General features: G+C 39.1%; 1 protein-coding gene across 9 annotated transcripts in view; it reads right to left on the bottom strand.

Annotated features, from left to right (window-relative positions):
* Positions 1-737: 737 nt before the first annotated feature.
* The window catches only part of LOC116485357 (transmembrane protein 170B-like), a 40,435-nt gene continuing 14,380 nt past the window's right edge, over positions 738-26,792 (bottom strand). For 6 of the 9 annotated variants that reach the window (XR_004252866.1, XR_004252864.1, XR_004252865.1 and 3 more), the window contains one exon: positions 2,347-2,398. Coding sequence is in view for 1 of the 9 variants with exons in the window: in XM_032180650.1 (XP_032036541.1) it covers positions 2,268-2,398; positions 6,751-6,921; positions 13,345-13,441 (399 nt within the window). In the remaining 8 variants the exon portion in view is untranslated. Of the gene's footprint in view, positions 2,399-6,750; positions 6,922-13,344; positions 13,505-13,836; positions 15,312-26,792 lie in introns of those variants that run through there. The other 3 variants (XM_032180650.1, XR_004252860.1, XR_004252861.1) reach the window with 3 other exon arrangements.

A 26,792-nucleotide genomic window follows, 5' to 3' on the forward strand; every position in this document is an offset into this window, starting at 1 on the left:
CAGTGATAGCATAAAAAAACCCATATAATAAGAATTGAGATGTTCAAGGTAATTTGGAGACAGGAAACAAGATTCAGGGTGAAGTAAAGACACGAGACATTTAAAATTGCTGAATGCAATGCTTTGTGAGAGGGTTGTTTTTGATTCAGACAAGCATTTCTAAGTTGTCAAACACAAACACTTTAAAGTCTGTTGGATGAGACATATCAAATAACCAAGCTTATTTATAATACCTAAAAAAGAACAATGAAGAGAGCAACTTTTAAAAATCTTCTCCCCTAAAAATATACATTACAAGGCACATTAGGAGAAATATCATTGGATTTTATTATTCCATTTGAATTAAATACCTGAAACCAGTTCTCATATCATAAGACAATGGGGAGAAGTTTAAAATGCATTTTGACAGATGCACTAACTTTAATAGACAAAGTGCTATGACTTATGCCAAAAAGGATCAGCATAAAGTAAAAAAAAATAAAATAATAAAAATAACCAAGCCATGAAAAATAAGTTTTGAAATCAAAGTAAGGAAAATATAGGTATTACACAGCATTTTAAAGTGACTCAAAGCTAAAAGTATAACACTGAGAAGGTTTATAAACCTACATTTTACATTGTTCCCTTCATAGCCTGCAACTTTGTATATTTTCAAAAAAAATAAAATACTTCCAAAGAAAAAATATTAGCATCCTTAGTGCTTTAAAAAAAAAAAAAAAAAAAAAAAAAGAACGGTTTATAATGAAAGAAAATAACGGAAAGCAGGTTAATTCATTATACTGTTTTGAAGCACTAAGCAATAAACCTGGATTGTACGTTGTATTTTAACCCTATTCTTTTCTTTTAGCTGTACAGCAGATGCCAGTGATTTCAACAACTCTGCAAGTCTTTTTGACATCTTAACAGCAAAACCTTTGGGCAATTAATTATTCTTATCATTACTAACAGTCAACTGCTAAAAAGCATTCAGTTGAGTAAGTATGTAAAAGATGTCTTATTCCTCATACAGAACTTTGTGCCCTTTAAATTTTGCACTTCATAAATAACATTAAAATTTCTATTCACTCCAAATGATTCACACTTAAGACATCTCACATGCATAACAGTAGTGTTCCCTTTAAACTAGAAAAGCACAAACTCTACTGAAAGATATGTATTTGAAAGTTCCAGGTGTCTTAACCTTTCCAAGGATATAAAATGTTCAGAAACGAAGTTGTAAATACACCAGTGCCGCCCCACTTCCAAACTTCCAAAGTAAGGTAACTTTTATTTAGCAAGCTTAACATTTTTGTTGCATTGAAGACTTGTGTTGTTTTTTTTTGTTTGTTTTGTTTTTAAACACTTTCCACTGGTATATTCTCAAAGTCTGTATTACATTTGTCTATTCTTTAAAGAGTATGTGTAGGGTTAATAGCACTATCAATACTTAAAAAGAGGGAGCTTACTTGCAGCAAGTAGCTTTTCTAAGGCTTTTAGAAGGGGTGGTAACCATTTCAGACAAAATAATTTAAAGGAACGCATTAGTTTAAGATTAATATGTACATACACAACAGATTATACTTCTTTCTCACACAGTCTCCTTAGACTAAGGATGCCTAAAGAACCAAAATCATGAAAAAATGATGTGCTGATCTTCAGTAAACTGACACAATTCATTCAGAGATTGTGCTAATTACATCAGGATTGGTAAAGTTGTAGTTCTTCAATCCCACCAATATTTGTCTACCACTGAAATTGGACCTAACTGTTGTTTTTAATGCTGAATAAGAGTAAAAAAAAAAAAGTCATCGTACTATTCCCCCTGAAGTTAAACAGTGTATATCCACAGCTTTCTTCTATATCTACCATTTCAAAAAAAGCTCACCCAACCAACTGTTAAGAACTAAACTCCAAGTTTGGCACATACAGCAACTTTCAGGAGCGCGCATTTATTTTTATTAAAACACTGATAAGAACAATGATCCTATCACCAAGCATTAGCCTGACTGGCAGCTACTCAAGGTGCTTTATCTCAGCTTTGCACACAGGGATTGCACTTTGCCTATGATTGAAGCACATAAGGCACAACGCAGAAGTACAAGAGTTCAGACACTAGAGGACAGTCTGTTCATTCGACTGAACCTCCAGATTTGTAGTGCACGTTCCACATCGCTTCCTTTCTCTTGCACTAGCATTCAAGTTCATAAGCCGTTGAATCCACTTCCAGGAAGCTTCTCTTCAGATCAGAGATTTCTTTAGGCTAGTTGAAATTCTTTTTTACATAAGCCTCAGAGCGTTGCAAGAATCCTTGAAAATGAGATAATTAATGTCAGCACTGTCTGTCCAACACCAAAGACAAGAGCTTCTAAGGGAGCCATATTCTTTCCTGCTACTCTGTAAATTCCAGCTACTGCAGCACCTAAGAATCACAGGAAAAACAAACAGCCATCAAATTACAGATGTAAACCCAAAGCTGAAATATATAACAAATAATTTACTGTGCTTATGCATCACCTATTTCTAGAATATTACCAAACACTGTATTACTTCATGGTATTATGCAATAATTTAGCCTTGCTTGACTTTTTCTAGTTTTATGAAGAGCCTTCAGGGATGATTTTCCCAATTGAATCAGATTAACTTTCACAACACAAGCTTGATTTGAAAAAAAAAGTGAATCTTGCCATTTCTCTTTAGGTGCATTCAAATTTAATCTTTTTTTTTTCCTTCATATTTGCCTTCTGCTAATTTGAAAAATTAGCAAAAACAACATTAAAGTTTGGTTTAATTGTGCTTGCATAAATAGGGAGAAGACAACAATAAGACTTCTGGAGTCTACAAAACAATTGAAAATTTCTATGAACTTCATTTAATATTTCAGTTAAATAACCAAGTCATACTGTGTCAGTTTAACTTTGATTTAAACTACTAATTTAACAATTGTCCAGCAAATCAAGCAGAAACATGAAAAATAATCCAGAAGTCTTACACTGTCAACCATGAAAGTGTATGGGAGGAAATCTCTACAGATATCATTAGATTTTGAGTTATATCAAATTAAGACATCACTTTGCTTGTAGATGTGTGCAATTCCCATTTGTATAACATTACATGATCAAGATAAGTCAGCAATAAAATACTGCATTGTAAACAAAGCCAGTTGCTCCTAACTCCCTCCCCTCCCATTGTCTTTTACATGCTGAATTTATCACATGCATTTAAAGAGCAAAAGTCACACAGCAAAGGAATAGTTGTGTTGACTTGAAACAAGTGCCTGAGAAACATATTCTTTGCTACCAATCAAAATACCTGGCTAATGACGAAGAACATTTTCTTCTCAAATGACGTCTGAACATAGACACCAAAATGTTCATCCAAAAAAACCATCTTGTATATTTGGGAATAGAAATGTTGTTTTTGCAGAGTTACATTGTTTAGAAGGAGGGAATGTGGTACTGAGATATGCTTACAGTGATAAGAAAGTTTAGCAGGTGACCTTGTAAAATGCAATCAGATTCCTTAGGACAATTAGGTGAAAATCACGGTGTCAAGTCAAGTCAGATAAGTGAAGAAATATCACCACTTCAAGCAGTAAAAATGTCAAAAGAAATTTGAAATTTAACAGGCCGGCGACTGAAGGCCATGCATTGTTTGTGAAGCATCAGATAGATTGTGAACCTGGATTACCCACTCAGTGGGGAAACAGAGGAGGGTCCTGCCATCAAAAGGTATATAAACTGTGTTTTGGAACTAGTAGATGCGCTCTCTCCTGCTTGTGGGGCGCCCGCCATTGCAATCGCGAATAAATTACTACTTCACTGTGATCCTCGCCTGAGCCTAAGATATGGCTATGGAATGTTTCTCACAGTATACATCTGTCTGTGGATAAAAATTTTACTCAATCCATACCTCAGAAGTTCACTTAGAATAAAGCTTTCTTAAAAAAAATATTTTTTTTCTGAGCTAATATTTGTTGTAGAGTGCTTGTTTCCCTTACCTAAAAGGAACACTGAATTTTCTGTCCTTTGAGGTTTTGGCCTTCAGGAAAAAAAATCTTAATTGTGAAATAGTTATAGAACTTTTTGTATATAATGTCTGAGAAGCCAATTAACTACTATTAAATGATTCTAGAGAATACAAAGATGCTTCTGCAAGCTCTAAGAAAACTGAAAAGCTACCACAGTTTTTGAAATAAATACCAAGAGTTTTTTTTTTTTAAAAAAAAACAAACACACAATGGAATTTCCTCATTTTTACTCAGTCATTAATATGAATAGTTTGCTGAAGTGATCAAAAATCCATTAGTCAGTACCAACAGATTTTCTAGAAGTACAACCCATATCTGAGTATCACCTGATATCTTAAAAAGATTTATTTATCAAACATTATAGGAAAAGAATTCACTAATAATTGTTTCTTTACAAAAAAAATGTGAAGTATATTTTGTCAGAAACCTCACAAGGCTAGCCTTATATTATTTCACTCAGCCACCTTGCATAAGCTTTTCCATTTGTTCCTCTACTATTGACCTGTCAAAAACTGAAAGAGATCCTTGAGACTGAGCCCAGTACTGACATTAAAAATATTCAGGCAATTGAACTCTCAAACTGAATTCAAATTGCTAAGGTTTATTAATTAGTAGCATCAAATTATGGTATACCAATAATAGAACTGTTTTGCTTCTTAAGAAAACATTGAGATATTTTGGAAAACATCACTAATGAAAACATTTAAAATGTTATAGCTTGATAATTATGCGTTTATATTTGTTGAGTAACTGTGTGCAATACAACCTGTAATGCATAACCCAACACAATTGGTACAGAGCCAGAGTATACTACAATAAGTTGCCATTGAGGAAATGACAACATCACCAAAAGAGTGTGTATTGAGGGAGGAGGAAGAACAGACTCTGGGATAAAATGCAGCTGAAATCCTTACTTCAAACTGCCTAACATACCTCTTTCTGGGGTTATTTTTGACAGTATTCACCACTATTCACTCAGTTTATTGCCTTTTTTTTTTTTTTTTTTTTTTAAACTAACCATGTTTTTACAAAGCCTAGGAATTGAGGGGTTCGCTCATTGAAATCGGTTTGGTACTTGAATTTCTTACGTACTGGATTTCGCCTATCCAAGAAACTAAATCCTTAACTTCCATTCCAGCTTGCAGCATAATAGCTATTGAAAATACTCTTTAATATTGTATTACTATAATTGGCCTTCAGGAGCTCCTCGCAGCATTTCTTTCAGGATGAAACAACCCATTGTCATCCAGAAACAAAAATGTTTTTAGCTAACCCAGTGACAATATTCTGTGCAAAACCACTGGGAACAACATAATAAAAGTCCACAGTGCAGGCTTGGAGAAATTCTCAGGTGAAACGCATTATTTACACATAAACAGTGCTGTTTATTTGTTAAATGTTTTGACATGTAAAACTGGATGTCCCAAAACTCAACTGTGTTACTCCTCTTCTCATGCATAAAGACGAAGAAATTTCATTTCACAAACACTGATCATTCCCCACTGCAGAATACTACTGAAAAAAATCTCGGCTTGGATACCCAGCAACACATTTCCTGTCTTTTATTCTTCAGAAACAGTCAGGCACAGTCGACCTAACAGGGCCACTGCCATTTTACACATAGGACAATTCAATGTCAGCATAACTCACAATGTGAGGTTCTCAACAGGTTCCATATATGCCTTACCTTAGGAGACAAAATAAAGTAGAATTATACTGAACTGCTGTTAAACACTGAAAATTCTAGGCTAGGAAATACACAGCAATTAAAACATTACTTTGAGTAAAACCTTAAGGAAGTATTTCTTCAGAAGCTTGTATTTTTATTTAATCTTGAAAGCTAGCAGGCAAGAATGACTTTCAGTATGAGAAACTTGAAGAAATAATCTCCTACAAAACACTCATGAGTGAAGCTTAAGTGTTACCGCTACTCTGATAATCTGTACAATTCAAAGACAGAATGAAAGACAACACTGCTCACCTACAGTTTAAGGCTATATGACAGTCTCTAAATTTTCAGTTCCATACCCTCTAAGACTTTATAACTAACATCATTCCTTCCTACACCAAATAAATTGGAAATTATTATAACCACACAAGACTGGGAAGGTCTTTCAAATCCGTAAGCCAAACTGTTTGGTCTGTTCTCTGAGTGGTATGCATAGTTCAGATTGTTATACAGTCACTAAAAAAAAAAAAAAAAAAAGTAAAGTTTGTTTGCTGCAAGTCAGTACCTACACGGCACCTTTCCTTCCTTTAAGAGAGCAACATCCTATCCAAATGTAATTTAAAAACCTCCAGCAGGCTTAAGGAAATGAGCAAGAAGTCAGTCCTGTAATTAATGGGATCAAAGCTTCATTTCCAAACAAAATGGCTGTCTTTTAGAGTATTGACAGGTGATCTTGATCAAAAACTTTTGGCAAAAGGTCTGCACAAGTATGATAAGACAGGACTACACTTTCTGTTCTCAAAAAGGTATTACCTATCAAGCATACATATTTGAACAGCTTGATACCTAAACTTTACAAAATGAAAGACTAGGACAACCGTCCGATGACAATTCTGGAATCATTTTTTATCTTTACTACAACAGGAAGAGAAACTCAGCTGTCATTTTCATTAGAATTGCTACATGACTGAAGCAAAATCCTTAATAAACAATCACCAAACCACTAAGAGAAGCTTTATTTGTTTTAATATTGATTTAAATTTAGCGTAAATAAAAACACAAAAGACAGACTTACTGGTTATCATTGCTCCTGTTATAGAACCCAGAAATCCAATGCTGACCACAGTGACAGAGATTAGTCTCCCCTGCCTATGCCTCTGCAGCATCACAAACATTAACACTCCCACAGCACCATGGACAAAGAGAGAGGAAAAGAGAGCCCAGAGGAAAACCCAGTACCACATCTCTGAAAGAAAGCAGTCAAAAGATTAATATTTTTCAGGCAATAAATTTAAGAGATTTAGAAACATTGCATATAATCAATAGTAAAAGAAAAGCAATACCCATTTCAGTCTTAAAAGGAGTCAATGTGAAAACACTGGCATATGCTCAAGACACTATCCCCTTTTAGCAGTTTATCAAAGAAGTAACCATTATGATCAAAAAATTGTAAAAAGAAATCTAGTACAGTTTTTTGTGATAATACACCTGATTAAAAGACCACCATATTTTCTTCAAAGGTTTCTTTAAAAATACAATAATTTTAACTTCTTACTAGGATTTTGCAAATACAGCTGCAGAACAAAAAGTTATCTGAAACCAAGTGAACCAGAAAAAAGTCAAGAACTGTCTTTTATAATAAGGGACCACATCAAGCTAACATCAAACACAAAAGACGAGATTAAAGACTTCAGTATATCTACCCAGGAGCTGTAAGTGTTCTATTGAATTAGCTTCAAAAGGAAAAAAGAGAAATAAAAAAAATATTAAACTGTAGTAATACATCCAGCTGCTTTATTCTAATTGCTTAGCACACACTTCTATAGGTACAGGTAGTCACTATTATTTGAGTCACTGAGCAAGGACAGGAGATTTTGAGAATGTGCAGAGTACAATCATTTCTAAGAATGCCAGGCATGATCATTACTTTCAAATACAAGAGCAGAGAGCATCAATAAAGCTACATAAAAATCAAAGAAAGTTCCTTACTTGATGGCTATCTTCTAAAAGCATTTACTATAATTCAAAAGCGTAAGAAAAACTAAAAAAGGAAAGAAGTAAAACTCTAAATATATCCACTTTTTTTTTTTTAAAGGTCAACTACAGTGACGATCTTGTGTGTCTCTATCATCATAAAATTCCGCAAACTGGTAGACGTTTTCCCAGCTGTCACAATCCCAAACTTAGTTTTTCCCACAGTTCACCCTAAAAAAAATATACAGCTTCCATACAACAGTAGGACAATGTTTATCAGGCAAGCCTGTACTACTGTAGCTTGACATTCAAGCAGAAATATGACCCAATTAGCTAACTTAAAAATATATGCAAACACAGGAGATTAAGCAAAAAATACTGTAAAAGGATGCTCAGGAAGAATTGTTGCCACACAGTAACTGCAGTCCTTTGAGTCCAAGTCTGTAGAGCATACATAACACAGCACAAAAAAAAAGTTCAAACTTTTTCATTTAGCAGTACATGGAGCGTAGTGTCAACCCTTCCCCTTTCACACAGGCATAAAAGGTAAATCCATGTCATAGGACTTAGAACTCCTATAAATCAGGAGAATCAAAAGACCCACTTAGGAGGGCAACAAGGAAGATAGGTGGTAAATATACACACAGTTAATACTAACCGCTGTAGTTCAAGACACAACCTCTCTGAGTGTTTGGATACACACACATATTGGGGGTAGCTCTAAGCAAGTCCATAGAAGTCCACGTGCTTTATATTTAGGGCAGAAGACAGTAGAGCAGAACCATCCTCAAATGTGAGATAAAATGGAGTTCTTCACACACACTTTTCCCCTCCTGCTCCTTAAAGTGACATGCGTACTGAGTGCATTCAAAAGGCAATTAGAGAACATCCAAAAATATTTCTTGTTCTACATAAATGCAGCTGCAGTGTTTAAAGAACCCAGCTACAAACCATGACTTCACAAAGCCTTAGGTTTTCAGCTCAATAGCATCACAGTCAGCAATGCAAGAAATGAAGGTAGCATTACATGCAACTGCAATAACCCAGTACCATCTCATAATATATCATTTATACCTCTGTTTTTGCCAGACTGACTGTAGATGCTAAAATTTGCAGGTATTTACTTCAGAGCAGTTGGAGGGGAGGTGGGCAGAGGGAAGAACCCCTCATATCTTCATGATGGTAGGAACCAAACATTTGTTTAGATGTGAAAAGGGCTAAGACATATGCCTGCAATGCTCCTAGATGCAAGTCAGGCAGCCGGATGGGGAACACAGCAAGCAGTTGTGAACTGGTTAACTGTCTTTCATCCTGCAAGTAGGCAAATTGACAGAACACCAATTTGGAGTTTGTATTTGTATACCTCCAAGTACACGTTGCAGATTATCCACTCTCCAACTTGTGTGCAAATTTGTTGAATAGCTGATTAGGAAGTTACTAGACAGAGTTATGAGCAGAGAGACTAAATGTTTTTTCCCCTTACACACATTCTTGCTAGATAGCAATTCGCGTCACTTTTATCCCAACAGGTTGAAAACAGAACTTTATCCACAGTTTTTTTTTTCCTGTGTAAGAGTTTGAGGTTCTCTACAATTCATCATTATCCAACTCCATAATTATGATGAAAGATGGCCCTTGAAAAAATACTGCGCTAGAGCTACACTGAAGGAAGCAAAGAATGGGTTGGGGATAACACAGAGACACCATGAGGGACTGGAGAAAGAGAATGCGACCTTCTGAACCCAAAGGGTCAAGGCTTTGCTTGACCAAAAAATAACCCAGTAGTTGGAAGATTTTTAATATCTATAAATGAGGCAGAAATGAGACTGCGGTGTTTTAAGAGCATGCTGATACAACAGACACTTATGCACTATATATGAGATTCATACTCTAAGGGGTATAAACACACCTTATCAATTGCTACTACCTTGACAAACAAAGCATGCTGTCAAAGAAGTTCATTATTTGTGTAACTACACTAATTAACTTGCTCTTCTGATGATATGAGCTACACAATTGGAATACTTTGCTGGTATGATAATAATGATTTCGTTTTAGCTAGCGGAAAGCTCCAAACACAAACCTAGCCTCAGTTATTTAGTCACATTCACATAGAGCTACCTGAAAGAGCCCTGAACAAAATGACAAAATGAAACTACAAAACAAAAACAAAAAACCACTCACTGGAAAAGATCCAGTACTTAGTGGCTTACAAACCACAACATCCAATCCATCGCACAGATCATCCTGGCTTTACGCAGGTGGAATTTTCCTCCCACCCCCCAGAAGAGCTACAGGGCTCAAGCACTTGCAATCCATGCTCTTTCTCTCCAGATTTAGGGTACTGCTCTGTTAATTTAGGTATTTATAGCTATTATATATAAATTATACATATAACACACAAATCACATTATGCTTATCTATTATACATGTACTTTGAAGATATCACTGTAGGCATATACAACCTCAAAGATTAGACTTCTATGATTAGAAAAAAAGTCTTAAAGGATGCTAAAGTTTAAAATGACATCTGTATTGACTTATCAAATTTGAAGTTGCATTCCATTAACAGCTTTATCTCGGGCAAATAAAAAATGTAAAGTCAAAGTATGTAAATGCTAACACTTTTGAACATGATTTATATACATGAACATGTTGTCCCACTGTCACTCAGCTTCAGTAAACAGGTAGTGAATACATCATTAGTCCTTCATCTTGAAGATTTTTCTTTCCCTCTAGTCCTTAGTTTATCTTGCCAGATGAATAGCGATTGCCTATAACATTTCATAAACCAAGACTGATTGCTGCAAAACCAAGCATCTGTCTTGAGACTCTGATCTATGTACCCAGTAACTATCTACCATTTACTGCAGAATTAAGTCTCTGTGCAGAATTCAAGTGTCTGCACCCCGAACACAAAGATACAAATTTCAGTCAACAAGATAGCACATGCTGAAGTTTGAATTAAGAAACTAAATAGTTATATCCTTGCAGATTTATGACCTCAACACACTCAGATTAAGAAATGCTTGTTTATTATACATGCAAACTTAACTTGGCTCTTTATACATTATGGTATTTTCTTCATTACTAGGTCCTTTCTTTAGTTACTGTATGAACTGGTACACTGGAAGTTATCAGGTCTATACAGTCAAATTGTTGTTTGTAGATGCTAACATTTTTGCTGTATTAACTGGAAGAGAAGAACTTGCACTGAAATCATTAGAGACTAGACCCCCTGAAGTTGCAGAATAGGGGACAACAACATAATCCAGAAAATCAGGGGACAAATAATTGCAGAATGAAGCTTAGGGGGAAAAAAATAGAAGAAGGCATCAGTCTTTGGAACACGCAATTAATGAGACAAACAAAACACCTACTTTGCTTACAGGAAGGACAGAAATATTGCAAAGTTCCCTAAACTTGAGGTAGCATATAACATGAATATTTACTACAACTGACACTCATGCAGGGACATTTTTCAGTTCAGAATCAGTCATTAGCCAAGTCATTCCATTAAAGCCTGATCTACCACTTAGCACATAACTGGTACATGCCAAGGGGCCACTTGGATTTGTTGGAGGAGCTAAAATAGGGTGAGGCAGGAGCCCCCTCTCCTCTCCCATAGGTCACAGAGCCTTACCCTCACCATTTACAGTAACATGCCCAAGTGAAGGCAGGAAGCTATGAAGCAAAAGTCAGTGGGCCTGGGTTCAGCTACAGCAAACAGCGCTTGCTATCATGGAGCGCGATGGGCACATGGCAGGAATTCAGTTGTCTGCAGTCTCCTGTGGTACTTTGTACTATATTACCCTACATAAAAGGCTGGATTTCCCTTTGTATTGAACTTGAACCAGACTTACAGTATAAAAAAATATTGGTTCAACTTCTCATTAAAACACCAAAAAACAACAACAAAACCAATCACACATCAATTAAACCACTGAGGTTTCAAACACTTCCTGGTTTAGGCTGGAGCTTGTATTTTATTTCAAAACATTGAACAAAGTTGATACATTTTTTTTTAAATAAAGAACATAACTTTGCTGATAAAATTGTATAACTTTTTCAAACATAATCAACATTGTTAATTTAAAGACAAATTCTTGCTTGAACAACTTAACTCCCAAATCCAAACCACAACTTTAAGTCCAAAAATAAACACAAAGCAGTCTTGAGGAATATTCATGGAACACTATATATTTATTATCTTTTCAGTACTCTGAAGAAGTTTCTCCTTCACTTTCTCCTTTCTTTTCAGCACAGAAAATCAGAACATCTGTTTTTGAACAATAATTACTTCTACAGTCAGTAAATATTTTAGAAAGATTTTATGCAAGTTTAACGACAGTTACTGATTAATATCAGTTACTACACTTAAAAAAAAAATCACCTTACATATAATCAGGAACACAAACTTATATAAACAACTAAATCCACTTAAAGCTATTCATTTTTGACATTCCATGAGAGCATGCCACACACCGAATCATGGCTATTAGGACAACTTGTATTTAAAACACCAATTCAGAAACTACAGTGCATCTACAACTGACAATAATACACTCTCCTACAGCATTATCACAGATGATTAACTATTTTTTTCATGTTCTTTAAATTAAAAATAATCATTTGACATTAAAAATACCTTTTGCAACTTCTTGTTATATTGCAAAAGCACCAAGAAACATTTTTTCTTACCTAACACTCAGCATTGAATTTCACAGAAACGCCTGCATTGCATCATGTTCTAATAAGAAAAACTTTGGAGGACATCTAATACAAAGAAAAGTTACATCCATTGTTAGCTCCTTCCTTTAACGGTACAACTAGTATTTCCACAGAAAGAATGCAAGAATAACTACTCAGGAATATATTCGTGTGGGGACACACTAATACCTCTAAGATTTAATCACCAGACACAGTGATACAAAGTGTATGCACTTTAAAAAGTTTAATAAAGTATAACCTATTAAAAGTTACTTTTAACTGGAAGTTAACAAGAAAGATCGTAAAGCCTAAGACTCCACCTCTGTGCTACACATATGTATCTTTCACACAGATGGGAGGGAAAAGATGATATAATACTTTTTCATAAATATTAGAAACATACACCCTTTACTCAAGATCCTTCCAGGGAATTTACTCAGTAACATCCCTACTATCAACACAAAGCCCCTTCTAGTCCGGAGGTAGAAACTCACCATTCCCTTTATGCCTGGACAGGACAAGTAGCACACACACTTCCCTGCTCTATACCTTCTAAGATAGGGTACGAAGGACTGCTCTAGAACTTTTTTTCCTGCCAAAGCTCCCCTCTCCTAGCAGGCTGTAACGACCTGTCTCGAGACCCCCTTCCACAGCTTGGCTTCACCTTTCCAGAGCAGAACCCCTGAAGCTTACAATTAGGTTTACGTGCCAGCCCCGTTAACCTGTCACCCCGTTAACTCCCTCACTGCGTAGGGTGAAAAAAATAACAGAACAGTAAAAGTCTCTGCTTCTAGCACTCATTTTTCGTTTAAACAGCTTTCCCTCAGATGTCACCCATAAAAAATAAACCCGCTGACAGCGTCGCAGGAGCCCTCGCGGCCACCCCACTCCGAGCATCCCCACAAGGAGCACCCCAATCCCAGTCCCAGTCCTAACCGGGACCCAACCGCCCCAACGCCGACCGCCCCAACGCGCCCCCGGTTACCGGTGAGGCTGCGCAGGACGGTGCCATGCGCCCAGAGGCTCAGCACCTGCTGCACCGACAGGTTGATCGCGGACAGGTCCCCCGCCTCCACCTTCATGCTGCAGGCCCGGGGGGGCCGCCCAACGGCCGTGCGTGTCCACGTGTCCCCCCGGCCCCTCACCGGCAGGGCAGGGTCCCCCTCACCTCCCCAGCGCCAACGGCCGCCGCCGCCCCGGCCGCCGCCCCGGCCACCGCCATCACCTGCGGGGGGCGGGGCGAGGCGACGAGGCCCCGCCCACGCGCGGCCCCGCCCACTCGGCCGTGACCGTCGGGCTGCGCGCCGCCTGATTGGTCCTCGCCGCGAGGGGCGGGCGTGCGGCAGCAGCCGTTGCAGCGGTTGGGGCCGTTGTCCCGGCGCCGCTGGGGCGCTGGCTCCCCACAGCGTGCCGTGGGGGTGCTCGGCGGCGGCGCGCGGAGATGTCGCTCGGGCACGGGGCAGGGCAAGCCCTCAAAAGTTAAAAAAGATGACAAACCTTGAGTCAGTCCTAATCCTGTAACTACGCTTAAGCCCCTAGTTCCTTTCCTTACATAATAAAAGAAATACAACCATTAAGTTGAATGCTGCCTCTTTGGAAGTGCAGGATGTGTGGTGATTACTGATTTAATAGCAATTTTTTTTCCCCACTCTTAAATATGACGTCCTAAGTTACATTTACTGCACATTTCCCATCTTTAATAAATGGCGCTTGCTACAGTACTTCGTAAGCATCATTTTCTGTCAGCACCCTTTGATGTATGGGGTTGGGGCGGTAAAGCAATTTGCACTTTATTTATTTTTTAAAGCCATGACAGATAAATCAGTTAATATCCTGCTTGATTTTTTTCAGATATACTATTGTGTGGTGTTTAGTTCAGAGGACTTTTGTTTGCAGCCAACAGTGCTTGGCATTTCTGCAAATAGGTATCAAGCCAGGCAATGAAAACACACAATGAATGACTCCTTAGATGGCTCCGGGTTTGGCTGATTGAGCACAGCATAACTGCAGCAGAGAAAGAACCCAACTGCCAGGACAGATCTGTTCCAGGATGGAGGGAATGTCCTCCCTCTCCCTGCAATCTCACCAGCAGCAACCTACCCCTGTGTGATTCAGGCAGGGTACCCACAGATACCAGCCTACTTCACTGCACACGGGCACAGTGGGAAAATAGTGTATCTTCTATGCTTAAACATAAAAAGGAGCGTCAGTGGGAAAATAGTGTATCTTCTATGCTTAAACATACAAAGGAGCGTCCAGAAAAAAACTTATGTTGGTTTATTCTTTTTAACTTCTGGACGCTCAACTTTGAGAAAGCAAACACTTCTCAACGAGCTTAAGAAAACCCAACCCAAAATCTGTATTTTAGACCACTGTCTCAACACCAAGTGTGCTCCACTTCATGATGGAGGTACAGAGAGATGTTGCACAGATCATTCTTTCTCTGGAGACACAAACATTGGAAACCTGTTGGGCTTAATGGTAGTGCCAGGTGCTGCTTTTCAGCTCATGCAGCACCCCTTGTCCTGTGCTTTCCATAGGTCTTTCTCCAGTTGTTCTCCAGGTAACTCAGCAAATCTCTCTTTCTGATTTTATTTATGTTAACTCTGTTCAGCTTCCAAAATGTTCTCCCTGGATTCTCTCTGTTGTGTCCTGCTCTTTCATTACCCACTGAGCAGGTGATCTGGATACAAATCTGTAATGCACTTTTTGTCATCTGAAAATTGGGCCGACTGGATCATTGAGGAAAAGATTGTCAGAACTACTGACACAAGTGCCTTGAATGCAGCAGCAGAAAGCATCAAAATTCCCTCTGTAGGAGCCATAACTTGATACAAGCAGGGACTTGTGGCCAGCATTTTGTCCTCATAAGGCACCTTCACCTGGGAGACATTGCCAAGGAGGACTTGAGAGTATTAGTTTCCTGTGCTGCCGTAGGGGTTATCGTAAACTCTGTAGATGTAAATAAAGCAGGAAGGAAAAAAAAAAAAAAAAGATAGGAACATGATCTTAGTGTTTAATCAGGTAAGGTAGTTCCTTTAAGTCTTAGAGATTACAAAAGAGAAATAGCCTGTCTGTAAGGGCCTGGTGAGCCCTCCTCTGACATGCTTCATGGTACTGTGGCACCTCATATTGAAGGAAAGGAGTCAGTCAGGGCAGGCCCAGAAGACAACACTGAAAAAGATCAGAGGAGGTTGTTGTGTGAGAGAGGGCCAAGCGAGCTGGCTGATGGGCTTAGCTTAGCTGGGCAGAAAGAATACTGCCAAGCTGTGTGTCTAACTTGAACCTGTCAACACCCTGTAGGAGTAACCACCAGCAAAGGGAGATGATTTATAGTGTGGAGTTGGGGCAGGGGCTGAACAAGTATAAATGGCCCATTAATACAATTAGGCTAGGAATTAGGAGAAGGTTTATAACTGGAGGAAAGAGTCCTGGCCACAGTTTTCCCTAGGAAAACAACAGTGAGGGAGTAGGGAGGGAAACAACTCCCAGGATATACATTGAAATACCTGTTTGTTGAGCTCAGAAGCTGCCTGCTTTCCTGCATCTTGAGAAGAGATGCAACACCTGCAATTTATTAATGAACACTGGAGATACCTGACTCTGTGCACTTGGTGGAGCTCAAGAGAGTTGGCCATGTTTTGCATGCAGCGCTAACATTGCTGGCTTGTGATCATTAGGTCTTTGAGGCTCAGGTCTGCCTTTACATGTGTGAAGCCTTTACAAGTGTGAACACACCGAAGAAAAACTCCGCAAGGAACTCCTGAAAACCTACACATGGACTAATCTTTATTCCAGAAGACCTCACTTTCCTCCCAGTGTAACTTTAGTTCCCCCATCCTCCTTCTGCAGCTGGAAGATGTAGACGATTCCTTGAGCTGCATGAATGTGAAGCATGGCAAAAAGCTGATTGTAAAGCATGGCTTTGGGTGAAGAAGGTTAGTTTTACAGGTGGAAAAGTAGGGTCAATGTAGTTTCTCTGCCCTTTAAAAGATTAGACTACATCTACATACAATGTTTAGATACTTTTTCTGTTATTACTTTCAGAAGCTGAAGAAATAATGATAAATTTGGAAAGCCCTTGGCTGAATCATTTTCCATTTGAAACGGTAATGCTGTTCAAAATGAAACAATTTCATAAGTCATGTCTCTGTAGGGAAATGAACAACACTGAGCATCCTGTATTGTCATGCTTTGAAACAAATGCTTTTTGCATCATGAAATCAGCTTTCTGTAATAGTAAGAAGTCAAAATCCAAATGGCGTATTTCGGTTACATTGAAGAAAAAAATCCCCCTGGAGATCTTCTAGCTAGTTAGCCATGCAGATCCACAGGCACTGCAGTTAAAGATCTGTTTGAGACAACCTGCTTTTACTGGATGGATGACCTCAGCACAGTTTGGATATCCGGACTTTTTTTTCCACTTCAAAGGTTTTTTTTTAGCTTATGATTCAAACTGCTGACAAGACATGACCAAGTGCAGGTAGCAAATGACGTTAACCTCCAACATTAGCAATAGATTTTTGCATGCTTGCCCCCCTTAAGCCCACAGCTTCACACACAACAGTTACTGCTCAGCCAGAAGAGCTGGCAGCTACAGTTAGTTATGGTTTGAGCACTGGGTCACTCGGAGATACTTGGCCTTGTCACCCCAGCTCTTCAAAGCCTGAAAGGTGAGCTCAGCCCCCACACCCAAAGATGGATTAAAGTGCCTCAATGGCAATGGAGGAGAGGAAGGAAGGTGATATCACAGACTAACCACTGCAACTCTTCCCAGCACAAAAAACAGCCTCACAAGTTGATCTAAGCCACCAAAACTCATTCAGTGCTGGCTTGCAGGGCCCCAGAAAGTGTTGGTGGCAAGGGGAGGGGGTGGCGCCCAGGAGAATTCTCCCTCACGCCAGTAGATGGAGCCCAGTGTCCCCGAAGAGCTCGGCATGGCTGGCAGGCCACCGCGGTGTGAGGCCTCAGCCATAGCGAGGAGCTGCCGTGACCCTGTAATGCCACTCTTCAGGTTTTGTAGAGAAGCTCAGGTGTTATTTTGCACCACAACCTGTGGGTAGCTAAAATATCGGCAGCCAGAATGTCGTTTCTCAATTAAAGCTTTGAAAAACTAAGTCTGCTTAGTAGCGTCAGAATATCCTTCTGTAAAAGCCACTGGTAGCTTATACGTATCAGGTCGTAAAGTCTTAAAGATTGGCCACATTATAAAATACATATTAAAATCCTAATGACTACTCCAATATGACTTGTGAAGTGTTGTTGTAAATAATCCTCTGCCTACACTTGGGATCTGAAATGTTTTTTTTTTTAGCATTTATGTCTGCACTGCTTTAAATAGTGAGTGATGTGTTTGTTTTAAACAAGATTACCACTCAGAAAAATGTTGCTTTCTCCTACTGTTACTGGACACACACAAGTATGCACTCATACACGTTAACAGCACAGTTTTATGTCAGGCCTGCTATTAGTATCAACTACGCTGCTTCTTATAAAAGGCTTATACTTTGTGTTTACACATCTAAAGTACTCTTTTCTTGTGATTAAGAACATTACAAGGGTTCACGCTGAAGACTAAGTTAACCTTTGTATTTCCCTTTTTCAAGATCATTGAAAAAAAGGCAATTACATATAAAAATTGTCTTCAGAAAACATTTGGAATAGGCTAGAGGAAACAACCATCTTTCAAAACATGAATGAAATTAATTCCACCATTCCCTCAGGATTTAAGAATAAATACATGAGGAACAACCCTTGCTCCTTTGTTCTCTTCTGTGCCATGTTCAAAAATGTGTGTCTAAAATGCAAAAACCTTAAATCCTGCAAGATGCGTTTCTTCTGGAATAGTTCCCTCTTGTCCCACATCTCCCCGCTCCCCCTTTTTTAAAAAAATATAATATACCAAACTCAAGAGATTCATGTCAACAAATGGTAGTCACATTGAGTTTCTTATGTGCTTAGGTCATTAGCTAGCAGGACACTGTCAAGCAATTAGTTTTGAAATATCGTCTTTTTAAATTCTTAGTTTTGAAGTTGATGGAAGTTTGGCAGAAAAATCTGTTCCTTCATTAAACTAGTTTTTAATTTAACCTTCACGTAAGTATGTTACTCTCCAGAAAGAGTAGAGGATTTTCTGCATAGTTTGTTTATACAATCCTAAGTACTGAGGCAACAGATTTGTAAAACATATTTATAATTATTTTCTGATTCAGAATTCAAGAAAACTCAGCTTCAAATACATACATTTTGTTGAAATATCTGGAACGTGAAACGGCACAATTATGCAATATTTGTGTGTGTATACACACATACACACTTATGATCTGTAGCACCCTTACACTGAACTCTGTCTCTCACCTTGTTTGCTCCTCGCTCAGTGCACTTTTGAGCAGACAGGAGCAGGCACATCAGCATCACAAACTAAGACATCCTCAAAACTCCTACTTTTCCTCCAAGGCAGCTGTGCTATGCAGAAATCAAGAATAACATAATATATGCTGGGCAGGTGAGTCACAGTAGTAGTGTTTGTTTTCTGCAGAACACACCTAAATTGGGTCTTTTCTTTCATTTATGAGACTAATAAATGTTATGTAAAAGCATCATCAACTTTAAATGTAACCAGATATGGAATGCAAAAAGGTCTGCTTCAGGGAGGCATACTTGGAGAGCGTAGTCATATTCAGACTCAGTTTTCACCTGGTTGTTGCAACATGAAGTATGATAATATAAACCCAAAGGGTGAAATTCAGTGCCATCATGACTAGTCCAAAACGATACTATTCTGACAGCAGTTCCAAATAAGTCAAAGAGTTAGAGCTTAAATTGTACATAAACATTGACCAGGTTTTAGTCAGATTCTCCATATAAGGCTGAAATGTCACCCTCCATGAAAACAGAACCAAGGAAAAGCACATTTCTGAAATTGCTCCATTTATCATGTTAATTCCATGTCTTTCTGTTGCAGAGCCTACTACTGGGTTTTACATCAGTCTCGGTTTCAATAAGCTTAGGATCATGCAGATCTCTGTGGTGAGTTACAAAATTACCTACGAAAGGATGCCAGATGTGCATCAAGTATGAGTAACAAGCTCTTTGCAGAATTAACATCACAATTATTATCACTCAGATCTTCCATAGTCTGAAACATACTTCATATTATTAACAATAATTCTACAGGCCTAACAAAAGTCTGCTTTCCAATCAGTTCCTATAACCTGTAACTTTTGAAATTTAAATGCCAATTTTCAGAATTTACTCTGAATTCTTTCCTATTTCTATAGCACTGGGCACAACTATTCACTCCCTTTATTCCAGCCTCCATATCATCCAGCTGCAACTCATTTTGACTTCTCTGCTGACTCAACCACATGCCACAACTGGAAATAAAGGTCAAATTCAAGGCATGCTATATGCATCTTGAGTTGGAGGTACACAGTCCAGAAACATGTGTGGTCTGCCTTATGCATCCTATATAACTAGTCAGAAAGAGGAATGCTACATATGTCAGTGTAGACTTTGGCTTAAAGACAGTTTTATTTTGCTTTTTGATGTAAGTTAGTAAAGACAGCAAGGGCATTGTGTTCAGGAGAATCTCTGAGTAAAGAAACTAAACTTTGATAGAAATGTAGTAGATAGAAATTCTGCATTGACTTTCTGGCTGGCAAAGCAAATGATACCGGAGAATTACTGCTTCATTGCCTAAGAGTCTACTAATACATGCAGCTGTAATTAACAAGCACATCCTGAAATACCTAACAATAATGATGATGGAGACATAACATGCATTTAGAGTGTGTGCAAAGTATTATTTCAGCTAGGAACATTACTAATGAGTTCCTTGGGAGCCAGCAATTCAACCTGATTTCACAGACAAGTAACACTAGATCCTAGAAACATTTGATCTACTGGATATTGCTGGCGTTGTTTACTGTTGCCTTCTCTGAACACAGACTTCTGTAATGTACCCTTCCTTAGGGCACAAATAGCTCTCTCTCTTACTCAGGAGTAGATTGTTATTCTAACTAAAACGTAAGTGTATCTCTCACTATTTCAGCAGTTATCAAAGACTCTGCATATCCTTTAAAAGTTCCCTAAGGTATGATCTGAAACTATCACCCTCCCCCAAAGATTTATACTTCAAAACAATTAGTAAATTAGTATTAGTAAACAACTGTCTTTTAATCAACATGGTAAGTATGAAAAGCTCATTGAAATTTTAAAGGACTACTCTTCATGTAGAAGCTAGGAATTAAGGACAGTCAGGCAGGTTTTCTTCCTGCAGGACAACTGAAATTTGTTGAATATTGCCTATATGTACGAACTTCTCTATAGAACTCGGTGCAACACAATTTCAACCTCTTGAAAAGGGGAAGAGAAGGGGCAAGCATAATTCATAGGGAATCTTATTGGGAAGGCAGGAAAAGGAGAAATGGGATACCCCAATGACTGTTTTGCACTTCTGAAAACGTGGTAGGCAAGACCAGAATAGTCTCTTGGAATGTGTTTTGGGAAGTAAAATGATCATTGTGAAATGCATAATCCAGCTATAAGCAGAAATCAGAGCTCGGTGCCCTCCTTAACACTTATTTTGGAGGCCACCTTCAAGGTGCTTTCAGTTTTTTTGAATATACTGTTATTGCCTATTTTGCATGATTGCATCCAGAAAAACCTCTCAAGCTCTTCAGCATAGCATGTGGCTGGCGCACACAGAGGTGCTCAGTGGCCTTCCATGTCCTTTGGCAGGGGAAAGCATTCAGCTTGCCTCACCACAGATGGTTGCATGGACAGAGCTGACACGTCAGCATATGGCAGCAGTAACAGGAGCAAGGGGTCAGCAGTATCTTTAGACCATTCTTGCCAATAAACAACATACTTCAGATAAACACAAGAAAGCCAAACAAGGCAGTTATAAGGAAGGGGATTACAGTTGTACATACCAAAAGAAACTTCACTGATGAAGAGAGAGAAGGGTCAGCTAACATTAAGTACAAAATGTCATTTTCTGCATATGCATTTTGTAGGAATTTCCTACCTAAGAAGTAGGAAAAAATTTTTAGGGTTACTTCATTAACAGGCTTATTCTGCTGTACCAGGATAATTTCCGGATGATGCAGAAGCTATTGGGCATTTCAGCACACATCTCTCCTATACTACAGTTGTCACAAATTGCCATACTCCTAGCAAACAATTATGCTATATTTTTTCACTGCTTTAATTCAGATGAATTTAAAGTGGTTTTGAAAAGTGGAGGGGACTTCATTATGTGCTTAGAAGAGACAGACTTTGACAGTTTACTGCCTTGTATTCCAATCCCCCTTCCTCCCCTTGAACATTTTGACTATGTCACTCTTACTGCTGAAATACCAACAAGATGCACATTAACACAGGTACTCCAGATACAGATGACCTTGCTTCTGTCATACATATTTGTTCCAAGCAGTTTCTTACTATGTCGTTAACTGACAATGTTGGCATAACTGCACTGCAGCTACTTTCAAAACAGGATTTAGGAGGAACCCGTAATACCTGCTCCAGAGGAATTGAAGTGCATCTAAAACATCCAGCCAAAACATAAGTTTATTTGAGGATAAAGAATAAAAGCATCACATTACCATTTTTAGTTTTCCTGTGCTTAGTTTCTGGTTAATGGATATTATTAACTGCAGTTTTCAACTACTTTTAGGTTGATGCAAAAGGGAATGCACTTTGCTAATCTAAGAAATAGCTAGAAGAACTAAGTCATGTTTAAAACTACATCACACTGTTATTCTAGGCCATCAGCACCTGCCACCCATTACATTAAAAGACGCAAAACAGCCTGACCTAAAGTTACCATAAACCATGGGTGGAGGCAGGAGGGAGGGGGTGTTAAACCAAACTCCATCTGCAATTTCCATCATGGAAAGCATGACTCAACACTTAAAGGGAATAGAGGGAAGGAGGTAACAAGGCCACCATGAAGCGGTTCATGAAGGCCACCTTAGAAGTAGTTCAGAATGCAGCAGACTGTCTTCCCTAACGCTCTTCGTTCCCTGTTCTTACTCCTACAACCAAAGTAGAATTGCACAGTGAAAAACATTCACTTAAGAGGATACTGGTGGGAGAGATGGGGCACTATAAAATAGCGCAAGCAAATACAAAGCCCATTTGATAGTAGAGGTGGCACATTGCACATATACTTTTCTGGAAAAGGAAAAATGAAGGAGAACCTATCATCTTTGCTTCTGTATACCTAACCCTTCCTAACCCTCCCTCAGGTGTTTACCTTGAAAGTGTCCTTTGCAGTCACCTATGGTCTTACAAGTCCTGTGTAGATCATTTGGATGGCAAAAGCCAGCCTAGTAAACATAAGCTTTCGCCACTTTCTTAGAGCAGTCTAAAATCTCTTCTGCTGCCCTGTCCTCAACTCCTTAATACCAAGAGAATTAGTCATCATTCTTACCATGCCAAGCGCTAAGTAATACCTGTTCTTGGCTATCTAATACCCCTTCTGTTTTGCTTGTTTGATGACTGGAATGCATTGTGTTCTTTTAAATTAGCTCTGTTAGGAGGATTTTAAACATAGAACTAAGCATTTTCTTCACTATAACCAGACTGTACAGAGTAAGTAAGATCATGGTGCATGGCACAATGGACTCAAGTCAAAACGTAAAACAAGCTGCTGAGTAACTACAGAGAGGGGAAGCAGGTTAACTTAGCTCTGCTTCTTTACTATTCTGCTGCCTGTGTACTCCTTGATCATGAGCTAGCCCCACTGGTAGCAGATGTTAGCAGAGACCCGCTCACCAAGAACTGGTAAAAGAGATTACTTCTCAAAAGCATATTGTGAGAACTAATTAAGTCTAGTTTGCAGATGTCAATGTATTACTTGAGATCTTCTCTTGCATCACTTAAGCAATAAGGATGGGGGCATGTGGGGGAGTTATGCTAGCTCTGAAAAACTGGGAAAAAAAAATCTTTTTTTAAATGACATTCTAATTATGAGAAGTTCAAATCTAGCCAGAAGGCTTTGTTCAAACAGTGACAGTTGCGCGTGATGCTATGCATGTAGGTGTCACAGTTCACACCAACAGAGCATAACGCTACTAGGAACGTGACTTCAGAAGATTATAGCTTTGAAATGCAAATCCCTAACCAAGGTCGCTTCTGCAAACATAACCTTTAAGAACTGGCAGAAAGCATTTTTCTTCTTTATAAGTAGTGACTGTTATTACACACTGTGCTATTTAAAATCTTCTATGAAAAATAAAATCAAACAGGTTCTGAATTTTGTAACTTTACTGCCTTATAATTACATAAGAGATGCTGATATAGGGTAACATTGTAATCCATCTTTCCCGTTTTTTTTTAAAGTACTTGGAAACATGTAGAGAAGCTTACGACGTTTTTCAGATTGTCCCAACATAGCGAAGAAATTCACTGCTTCTAGCATAGCTTTTCTAGCTTTGAAAGAAGTCTGCTTTGAGTGGCAGTTTCTCAGACTCCTTTTGACACTCTTAGTAATTGATATTCCCGCTACTTTTTTTTGTTCCCCACAATCCCAATTGCTGAAAACAAAACATTGTTAAAACCACTACAGGAATACCTATTCCTGACTGTACACCTTTAAAAATATGCTGGACCTGGATAGATTTAACGAGTTAAACTTCCACCTGGCAGGTACAGAATTTTCATGGTTAAGTGCCCCTATTTTAGTTTAATAGGACTACCATGGAGAAGTCTTCCATGGTAGTGTTTTGCAAATGGAAGGCTTCCCTTCCTCAAGGGAGGATCAACACAGGAGAGCTAACCCAGTTAAAAAAAAAAAATAAAAAAATTAACATGAGCATCTCATAGAGCACAGCTGCCCAAAGTTCTGCCACTTCATGATTCTTTTTTTTTCTTTCCATACTGAACTAGAGATACAGTCTCTATCAAGTGTACTGGGATTTCTACTATAGGCTTTGGCGCCTTCTGCAGCATCTAACACTGGATATGCAGGGGCATTACCAGAAGAAAAACAATTAACTCATCAGTGCCTCAGTATACAGAGTGACAAGAGTAACTTGCCACTTCACTTTATTGTCTGTGTTCGATACCTAACCACTAGGAGCCAGACAGAATTGCTTTGCAAACAAGAATTTCCATGAACCCCCCGTTCCCCCAACCTACAAAAACTCTGTCAGTTGTAGCAGCTCATGAACTTTGCTGGAAAGGAAGCTGCAGGCTGTCCCTCAAAGATGTTCTGTAGGTGCCCTATAGGGCATCACCAATGTTATGTTTCCAAGAGAAAACAGACTAGGTATTGGGCAGCTCTAACAGAACACCTATAGCACAAAAGGATACAAATCCAAATGTTGTCATTTCCCCAGGGCCAAACAGGGGGTGCACATTTCCCCTATCTCCTAGTCAGGGTAGCTGGTTGCTTACCTACAGGACTCTCCCTCACCACCTGTGGCACGGCACAATCTGACTTGAAGCCAAGTACCCCCTCCTAAGAGAAGGTAGCACCACAATGCTGGGATTGTAACCTGCTTCCCCTACAAAGCTATGAAGCCTTTCTTCTGTTCAGCTGCAGTGGAGTCATTCAACTGATTTGATCTGGAAAGCCTTCAGGCTTACCATAGCCTCAGAGGGCCTCCTGTTTCCAGTAGAGTTCACACTGGCCAAGCACATGAAAAGCAAACTTGATGGTGGGTGACTTTCAGCTGTGCAGTGTGACACCAACCTCCACCTTCCTCTGGCACTCACACCTGCTCCATATAATTCACATCATGCTCCTAAAATGAGTTCTGAAAGTCCTTTGATACAAGTTCATCAAGGTCTTACTCAGCGAGAGGCATATCATTTACTCACAATGAACCTGCCAAGAGACCAGTCTGCTTAATACAATGGGCTGCAGTTTTGCACCAGTGGTTTTCACGTGAGAAACAAACAGGTGTAACAAATCAGGCACAATGTGCCCACCACATCAAACATAGACACCTCCTGAATATTAAAAGGCCTTGGGAACTTTATGATGTTTTCTATTTGTGTCTTGCTGAATGCAATAGGTTCATGTACACAGCATGTGGTTGTACTTTGGCCAAAAAAAAAAAAAAAAAAGATAGAAAGAGAAAGACTGCAGATTGATCTTTCTTCCACTGCAGTCAACAGGAGTTTTGCTGTGCAAAACTGACACAGAGAAGTTTCCTTCCTCCCACATTAGCTGCTTAAATACAGCAGGTCAGTTTGGATAGGGAGGGGAAGGAAGACTGGCCAAAATAGAGAGAAGGTATTAAAATGCAGTCATTTCAGGTGTATCAACCCAACATTAACTTACAACCAATAGCAAAGCAGGATGATAGGAGTCTGCCTGTATGTTCTGTGAATGTAGAATAAAACAAATACATACACATACCCTGTGAGCAATAAATTAGGAATCATACCATGATTATGGTTCTCCTCCTAGATTTGCATCACAGATTACCTCTAGACTTGTAACTTGTTTCCCCTCATAAAAGATGCTTTCCTCATTCAATTAGCAGAAGTTGTTCATTGCATTATCACACCTAGTGTACAATTAAGAACTATTTCAGGTTATTTATATCCAAAAAGACTCAAATTAAAACAAGCATCTCAACCTTGGAGTTCTTAGCTTTCAAGCTTCTGCCATTTCTTTAATGAACAGATTGTGATTTCTTGGGTGAAGGAAGAGAAATACAAACTTCTTTCCCACACTCCATTCCTTAAATGCTTGTTGACTCTTTTTGCCACTTTTCTGCCTTTCTTCTCACATGCTCTCTATATCTCAGTCCAATAGCTTTGCTCAATGAACTTAAGCATCTCTCCATGAATTCCAAGTCCCGCTTTCCTTCTGATCTTCCCCAGCAGCTTCCAATCTCACATTTCAACAGGGTGCTCGCAGCCCAGAAAGCAACCCATGTCCCAGGCTGCATCAAAAGCAGTGTGGTTAGCAGGGCAAGGGAGGTGATTCTCCCCCTCTGCTCTGCTCTCATGAGACCCCACCTGGAGCCTTGCTTTCAGCTCTGGGACCTCCAGCACAGAGACAAGGAGCTGTTAGAGCAAGTCCAGAGGAGGGCCACAAGGATGATCAGGGTGACCAAGGACAGGCTGAGGGATTTGGGGTTGCTCAACCTGGAGAAGAGAAGGCCCCAGGGAGACCTTAAAGTGGCTTTCCAGTACCTAAAAGGGGTCTACAGGAAAGCTAGGGAGGGACCCTTTGTCAGGGAGCGCAGTGATAGGACAAGGAAGTATGGCTCTAGACTGAAAGAGAGCAGATATAGATTAGATATTAGAGAGCAATTCTTCACTCAGAGGGTGGTGAGGCGCTGGAACAGGTTGCCTGGGGAAGCCATGGATGCCTCATCCCTAGAAGTGTTCAAGGCCAGGCTGGATGGGGCTTTGAGCAGCATGGGCTGGTTGGAGGTGTCCCTGCCTGTGGCAGGGGGGTTG

The sequence above is a fragment of the Aythya fuligula genome, chromosome 2 (assembly GCF_009819795.1).
Source record: "Aythya fuligula isolate bAytFul2 chromosome 2, bAytFul2.pri, whole genome shotgun sequence".
Taxonomy (NCBI): domain Eukaryota; kingdom Metazoa; phylum Chordata; class Aves; order Anseriformes; family Anatidae; genus Aythya; species Aythya fuligula.